The following is an 8,597-nucleotide window of genomic DNA, read 5'->3' on the forward strand; positions in this document are numbered from 1 at the left end:
ATGAAAGCATGAACATCCCATGCTTCAAAATAAAAGCGTGAGCACAACGGGAAACACAAGTAATGGAATTATGTACAAACAGGATATGCATCAATGTGTGACTGGCGAATGAAACCAAAGCAGTTGGAGTAGGTGTGGCGCCATTGCGGATGGTCACTTCCTGTCTTACCTTCGGCGGAGACAGGCTCGCTCTTCCGGGAGCGCACGGTGACGGTGGCGGTCTTGGACAGGTCGGTGCCGGTCCTCCACACCCTGACCTCCACGTAGCCCGCGCTTTCGTCCACAGAGTACTCTGGCTCCCCGAAATACAGAGAGGGCTCTGGGGGTCAAGGTTCAGAGGAACAGAGGTCAGTTTGGTTCGTGCTTCATTTCAGAAATTTGATTTGGATTTCAGGTTTTTTTTACCTTTTGATTTGAAACAGAAGTTGTTATTGTCTGGATAAAAGGCTATATTTTTTTTTACAGCAGAGCTTGACAGGTAATTTGGTGTTTACGCTGTTAATTCAGTTAATGTGTAGTGCTACTTCGTGTATTGCTTTTAATTACGTTCTATTGTCAGATAGCAGCATGTCTAGCTAGGGTCGGATCGGGTTAGTGACTCTGCTCAGGAAAAGAGCTCCATCATTGACCGTCGACCGATTCCTCCCCGTTTACACACACACACACACACACACACACACACACACACACACACATGCACACATGCACACACACACACACACACACACACACACACTACTCTATCAACGTGGACCTAAACAACAAAGTGTGTGTGTCCATATGTCTGCACTTGCATGCACAGCAGTTTGCCAAGAGGAGAGGGATGGTGTTTGATGATGAGGCATCTGATAAGACAGAGAGACGGGAGAGAGAGGGGGTGGGGGGGGGGGGGATTGGCTGTCGGAGACAAGGAGGCAACTTCTTCTTCTTACAGAGGGCAAGGCTTGAGACCCCTGGAACACACACTCACTGCATCTCTCCTCACCAGCCTATATACGCGCCACTCTCACCACCGGTTCTGTGGCGGTAAAAGTTTTCACATAATTACCCTTTTCATCAACAACTCACTAAAGGGCTTCTCCATGAGAAAAGTAACCCATGTGAAACATACGCCATGTGAAATCAGGAGTGGATCAGGATTGGAGTGGATTGTACGCATTGTCAACCTGTTTGGGGGCCAGCCAGCCAGCCGTCAAGCTGGCCGGGGTGGAGGGGGATGAGGGGGAGGCGGGGGTAAGGGAAGAAATGAAACCATGCAGCCCTGATGCCCCCTGGCCTGGCACCCATCCACAGGTTCACTTCGCCGGGATGGTGGTTGTACACACGCATGGATACACATAAACAAACTATTGCACAAACACACACACACACAGACAGACAAATGACCACAAATAAACACAAACACAGACATCGTACACACACACAGCGCTTCCTCCAGCTTTATGGAGGGGGTGTTACACCAGGGACCCACCAAGAAGCCGCGCCACAATGGAGGACGTTTACCCTGGGCAGGCTCCTCTTGTCTCATCATGCGTCTGGGAATGCACCCCCCCATTATTTATCCACAGTCAAGTTTGATTGTTCCTCCAGTTCCACATTCCCTAGGCAGGAATGGGTGTACTCCAGCCCGCTCGTCTGTCGCTAGAACTACCCGGTCCAGGAGGTAAACACTGTGGTGGTGGTGGTGGTGGATGGAGGACGAGGGATGAGAGAGTGGGGGGACTCTCGGGTGATTCGTTCCAAAAGCTTGATGAGGCTAGTGTGACGCTTAAGGCTTGCAAGCAGCTATTCTTTGGATTTCTAACTGATTATTTTCACAGTGGGATCCCAACAATAAAAAAGAGATCGAAAATAGTGACACATTTCACATGGGGTCTCTCTTCAAAGTGCCCTTTCAAAATAAAAGACCCTCCGCAACAACAATACAGCTCCACACTGCAGTGAATACCATCAGAGGGCCAGTGCCAAAACATGCCTGTCATTGGACATAGAAAAAAGGCCTGCACAATAAGGCCTTTTCTCCTCCTTCACCACCACCACCACCACCATCACCACCACCTGCCTTTTGGACCCTCAGACAAAGGGATGTCCTCTGTTTCTCCTGTGCTTCGCTGGATGTCTATGAATGGGGAGAACCAGGGGGCCCAGGGGCTCAAGAAAACACACCTCTCTCTCCGATGTCTTTGTATCTGTCGTATAGGGGAGGAAGGATAGCATAGCGCTAGCAAGCGTGGCTATTTTCCCCCCTCGACACCTGTTCACCGCTATCTCGTTGCTAGCCATAACGGGCAGACCACCCCATGAGAGAGGCCCAAGGGATGGTGGTGTTGCTGGGTGATCAAGCAGTGGTCGGAGAGTCTGAGATTAATTGAGGTGTCAGTTAGGAAGGTGAAGGTGATCAAACAATCATTACCGTCTCTCCTGGCTTCATTATAACTCTGTTGTCAATACAATTTGTAAGACTGTGTTGTGCAGATTCTTCCTACCAAATGCCTGCCACAAATGTACATAATAGCAATACAGCACTATTTGTGATAAAACATTTTGTAAAATATTTGTATGGCAATTTACTGTCATCTTTTCGACAAACTACTGACTGATGCACATATATGCCAAAAGTTGAAAGTGCTATATAACTATTATTAGCATTTGTTGCAACCACGCTCATGCTAAATGGCCTTTGGCAGGATTTATTTAGTCATTTTGATTCATTGAATTATATAATGGATGTTTAAGTCAAGCCAAAATGGGACTGAAGAATAAATAGCTGGATAGTGGCACAACCGAGGCTGTGTGAGAGGTCAAAACAACAAAGCAGTCACTATCAGCAAAGAACAGCACTTTTTTGTTTCTTAAGTGCACATAATTAGAATTAATGATGTGCTAAGACTTCCCAAGTTAAGCAGGGGCTGGGAGGCAACGGAGGGATGGGTAACAGGATCACTGGCATCTGCTTGGATAAGCTTTAACTGCACCATAAACACAGTACATGTATACCTCCCCGGCTGCATGCAAGACTTACTGCAGGCACTAAGCTAGGATCATGCACAGAATGGGCTCACATTGCCTGACAGGTTCATGCATTCCGGCGCATCATCATATTATTCATCATGTCCATCTTAGAGCCTGTAAGAGGGGGCTCATAATCGACACTTAAGACGAGAGATATGCGTAACAGAAATGTTATGTCCACTGAGATATAAATTATACTCATTGTGCTTTAATATCAAAGTGGTCAAGGTACCTGAATGAAAAATAAAGAATCAAATAATAATAGTGTGACCTTTCAGAACCCATTTCTACCAATTCATGTCTTATCCTTCATCGTGGTGTGCATAAATCCTATTGCAACTCCCCATAATCAAACATGACAATATCACGTCACTGCAGCGCGCAGACCGTGTCCATTAACTCCCCCCACTCCTCATTCACTGCCCACCCCCCCCCCCCCCCGTCGACCCAGTGCTCACCGTCGTCGCTGTCGGGCAGGATGGTGACCTTGGCGCTGGGGAAGGCGGCGCCCAGCTGGCCCCCCATGGGCATGCTGAGGGTGACGTTGAAGCTCTCCTCGCCCTCGTACAGGGAGTCGTCAATGACGATCACGCGGCAGAACTTCTCCCTCTCGTCCTTGTCGAAGCGCAGCAGGCTGGTGTGGTCCTCGGGCCGCGTGATGTAGTCCGAGTAGGACAGCACCGTGCTGGGGACGGTGCCTGTCGCAGAGGCTGACGGGGGGGGGGGGGGGGGGGGGGGGGGGGATGAGAAAGGGGGGCTGACGTAAGAGTTTGTCGGTGTGTAAATTGAATGGATCACGATTTGGAGATGTATGATTTGAATTTAGTATTTAGTTGATGCTTTAATCCAAAGTATTTTTTTTACATATTATTCCTGAATGAACAGGTAGGGGTAATAGGGTATTTTGCTCAAGAGGCTTTCAATTTAGATTGCATAGATTGGGGTTTACACCTACAATCTTTCTGCCTGGAGTAAAATACCTTAACCATCATACTACTACTATTGTAGCCCCCGAAACTACCGTTTTCTATGTTGATTTGGAACTTTTGTAATTTCTGCCATATCTACCAATTTTTCTGTTAACCAACAGTGTCCACTCTGGGGAGAAGTGTACATCGGTTGGCATCGCCTTAGCTAGCACAACATGCATTAGCAGGTGATGTATTACCCTGATGGGTGTGGCAGACCACCATGAGCTCCTGGCTGGCGTCTCCAGAGCGGCGCACGGGGATCAGCAGCTCTCCGATGTCCTCCTCGATCCTGTACTCAGCCTGGGGGATGAACACTGTAGACTCTGAGGAAAAAACACAAACAACAAACTCATTACCATGATTCTTCATCCAAAGCAACTTACAGTGAATTTATTCATATACATGTCATTCATAAGCAGGCAAAGTTTAGAGGCCCCTTGCTCAAGGATGCCTACGACGGGTGTCTTTGGGCTAAAACCCAGAACCTTTCAGCTGGGAGTCAAACACCCTGACCACTAAACTATCATGGACCATAGTTCATAGTTCAAGGGTCAAACATGAACTCTCACCATCTCCGGGGTCTACAATCTCCACGGTGGCGACATCAGGGAACTCAAGCACGGCCATCACCGGGTCGGACAGCTGGATCTCGAAGGTCTCCGAGATCTCGTACTCCTGGTCCGTGAAGATCTTCACCTTCCAGGTGGCCGTGGTCTGCCCCGGGTTGAACTGCACCTGCTTCTGGGCCTTCCCACGGAAGTCCTTGTCTTTCTTGGCTGTGCCGTCCTTGGTAGCAATGCCTTTGAGTTGAATCATGGGGAAAGGTTGAGTACTTGATACTACTACATTTACAGCTATTACATTCAGCTGAGCTATGGGAATATGTTTTTTACATCCCATTTTTGTATTTCATTATTGTTGTTTTGTATTTTAATGATGCAATTATCCTTTTACAGAACAATGCACATTATGCACTTCCAAATGAATGAATAAATCGGATTCTGTCTTTAGCATGTGGCCATCAGCAAACAGTTTTGAGGACCTAATTCTTCACTTCAAGTCTCTTTTGTGAACTTACTGACAAAGGACGTCTCCCCTAAGAAGCCCCTCCTTCTGAGCGTGACCTCCAGGAACTTGACGTCCTCATTCACCAGGTAGTACTGCGTCTCCAGAGAGATCCACGCCCAGTTCAGCCGGAATGGCTGGGGCTTCAGTTTGTTCCCACCTTGAAGAGGAATAACATTGAAATATTCGTCAGTACAAATAGGAGGACGTATTTTGCAAAGGATGACCCAAACATTAGAGTGAGCATATTGCATTTGTAAGAGATAACATGATGATAGCTTAACGCTATCATTAGCATCATCATGCGCTTATTGGTGTCACTATGAGCATATCTTATTTTATAAACTTCCGCTCTAGCAGTTTAGAGCTTAATCTCTTTCAATAAAACATAGGGCCTGAGTTCGAACAGACAGGACTGAGGCAAATGAGACTGACTGGACCAACAGACCAAATCACATTCTGGCACAGGTTCATAGGGAGATAGCTAGAATGCTACAGGATTGTTTAATTGGAGTGATTCTTCACCACCCTCCTCCGTGCCCCTACATGACCTATGATCCGTCTTATTTGACTCTTTCTATCTAATCCCAGCTAATTCCATTCCCAGCAGGAGGCAGCAGGGTAACACTGCACAGGCACACATCAAAAACTCTCAAAGATGACCCACATCTCATCTTTCTCCTTTTAATAGAATAGTCTGTGTTCAGAGAAGTTCATAAAATAAAACGGTCGTGAGAGAGCGAGAGAGAGAGAGAGCCCTGGAGAGCTCCGACAACCAGTCTCCGTAACACCCAAACCCAAAGCAATGCACAAAGCTTTCTGAGGGTAAAGCGGATGGAGCCGTCTCTCTTATCTTTAGAAGTGTCTGTAGGCCGTAGGTCACACTTCTAACCCATGAGTCACCTGCCACATAACCGTGGCTCCAGGTTCATTCCTGTCCTAAATCCACACCATCCCATGACTACCTCATGTAATCCATCAAAAGACTCTACGTCAAGCCCCTTCTGCTCATTCCCTTAATGGCTGATGTTTCAGGGGGCTCTTCTGTCTCAGAAGTGTTAGCTGAGTGTTAGTTGTCTTAGCCTCAGCACCGGCCTGTGGCCCCAGAGATTTATCCATTCGTTAGCATTTGTTCAGAGAGGCATGGGGACCTGAAGCTTTGGGCACGAAAGAACCATTGGTGCTTAGCGGTGACTTCCGGATAAGGGAGGTGAGAGAAGGGTCAGTTTGGATGGTTTTGGTCACAGAGGCCACTATTGATTCACTAACAAGTCCACAGTGGCTCAGTGCAAAATTGACAAGAAAATTGATTGATCCTCAGTCGAGGAAGACAAGATATCCGGTTCCGCAATTTGTCAAGTCAAAATATAGTGGCGGGAAAATGTTTAGCCTAGAGTGAAGAGAATCCATCATGGCTGTTGGAGGACAGCGGGTAGGTGGACAGCACTCTCTTTGGAGAACAATGAGCAGCAGCATCTGCTCCTCGAACCACAGGAGAGCCAGCATGGAGCTCCCTTTGGCCTGGGATAAGATCTGAGGATCTCTTCCCGCTATGTGACTGGGAAGAATGAAATCAGTGTGGGGAAACCAGCGTGTCGGCTTACAATGGGATAGGGCCGCTTCCTCTACCATGCATGTCAACATAGTAGCTTGGACCGGGCCAAGACACAACAGAAGAATAGTATAGTAGCATGGGGAGTTCAGCTCCCAAATGAAAGGGTACTGGGTTCGCTCATGTCTGCAGCCTAACCTGCAGGCATCCTACCTGCACCTTAATCACATGTATTGGAATTCACTTTATGTTGCTTTGGATCAACATGCCAGCTAAATTACTAACTCGTCAAATATACGATGTACTTTGGATTTTGGCGGCATTGATTTAGGAATTATAAATTATTTTTAACTGAAGAAATAACTTCTGGGAGTTTGGATTATATATTATTAATAACAGTGAACGACCCACCCATATTCAACATGCCCACAAATACACCCACCCACCCATGCAGACATTGACCTAACCTTGAGTTTGGCTAGGAGACATGGTGCCCACTGGTAACCTAGACCATGCTCAAGTTACAAGTCACGGCTGTCCCTTTCTGACTGCCTCAACTTGATATTCATACCTTCATGTTTAAGGCTTGTTTATTCATAAATCAGCCTTCAAACATCCAGAGTTTTTTTTTAATATTTAAAAAAAAAACTTTTTTTTAAATAAAAAGTATGAGATGGTAAAATACAATTATGATAGTGTAGACATATATAAAACACATGAGAAAGTGTTGAGTATTAGTGTAATTAGTATGATTTAAAAGTCTATAGTTCTAATGGAATGCCTGTGTGGAATGAGGCGAGACGGAAATAATCAGCTGCACTCAACATGAACTTGAAAGCTACTTTGACCTGCAGTCAAAAGACTACAAATGTCAAACTGTAGTTTTTTGATGTGGAGAAAGTGTGCTGTGTCTTGCAGAGGTAATACAAGTGAAAGACATAGAGAGGGGTCATCTAGGATTATTGAATGAGGGCTGCAGTGTGGACATAAAAGAGCCCTCTGTTTCAGGACTCAGTGATCTGGCGGCTTACAATTTTTAAGACACAAAGAGAAACAGTATTGGGTGTTTTTTTGTGTCTTGTTAATATCTATTTTTTTTTTCTTTTTTTGGTTGCTGTTGTAGCACTTTGAGATTTTTTAGTAAATATAAAGTGCGTTACAAATAAAATTTATTATTATTATTATTATTGCAGTGATACAGGCCTCAGGCTCTGCCATGAGGTATTCATTGGGTTGGTTTCTTCACGTTTATAGTACCGTCGTATGAGAATTGAAATCAGCAATGTGTATGGAATGCGTCACACACAAGGGCATTAAACTATAAGTGAGCAGTTTAACCCTCTTTTCACTTCAAACACACAAAGACACGCAGACACACCGTGGCATTATACTTTATTGGCCCAAGAAGCCAGACGGAGCTCGACACAACCACACACACCTCACCGCAGGTGTCCCCTCATCGTGACGTCAAAGAGTATACTACAGAGTGTACTAAAAGACACTACGACGAAAAATGTCAACATGTTCCACATGGAAGCCATTTAATAGTTTGTATAACCACTCTTAAACAGAGGCCTTCATCAAATTCCCATTATAATTCAATCAAATTCTAATGAAAACCCTCTTACTATCTTCCACAAAACCTATTTGTTCCTCATGAGGACAATGACTCAATAACTCCCTCTTATGGAACAATAAAGGCGGCCCCAGTGCAGGTCTGCTGAGGGTGACCCCCATGTCACTGGAGGAATTTACTGGGAGGAAGACCAGTCACACAGTGCCACAGTGAAGCCGTCTCAGTGGCATCTGTCACTCTCCAAGAGGGGTCTTTTCAGTGTGTTTACGACTTCCAGTTCAGCAGCAGGTGCAGCTCCGGCACACGGGCACCCAAGAACTCCATTGTGTTCAGAAATGTACAAATAAACACTGTATAGAACTACATTTTCCATGTCTCCCATACCTCTTCTTAAAAATTTGGTCTCACGATTGTAAGAATG

General features: G+C 45.8%; 1 protein-coding gene across 1 annotated transcript in view; it reads right to left on the minus strand.

Moving 5' to 3' along the window:
• The window catches only part of frem3 (Fras1 related extracellular matrix 3), a 35,180-nt gene that overhangs the window by 13,269 nt on the left and 13,314 nt on the right, over positions 1–8,597 (minus strand). Inside the window, exons 3-7 of the mRNA XM_084465650.1 lie at positions 5,062–5,208; positions 4,553–4,783; positions 4,181–4,306; positions 3,471–3,722; positions 170–319 (exon numbers count right to left, since the gene is read on the minus strand). Coding sequence (XP_084321776.1) covers positions 170–319; positions 3,471–3,722; positions 4,181–4,306; positions 4,553–4,783; positions 5,062–5,208 — 906 coding nt within the window. The remainder of the gene's footprint in view (positions 1–169; positions 320–3,470; positions 3,723–4,180; positions 4,307–4,552; positions 4,784–5,061; positions 5,209–8,597) is intronic.

The sequence above is a fragment of the Micromesistius poutassou genome (assembly GCF_964030765.1).
Source record: "Micromesistius poutassou genome assembly, chromosome: 3".
NCBI lineage: Eukaryota > Metazoa > Chordata > Actinopteri > Gadiformes > Gadidae > Micromesistius > Micromesistius poutassou.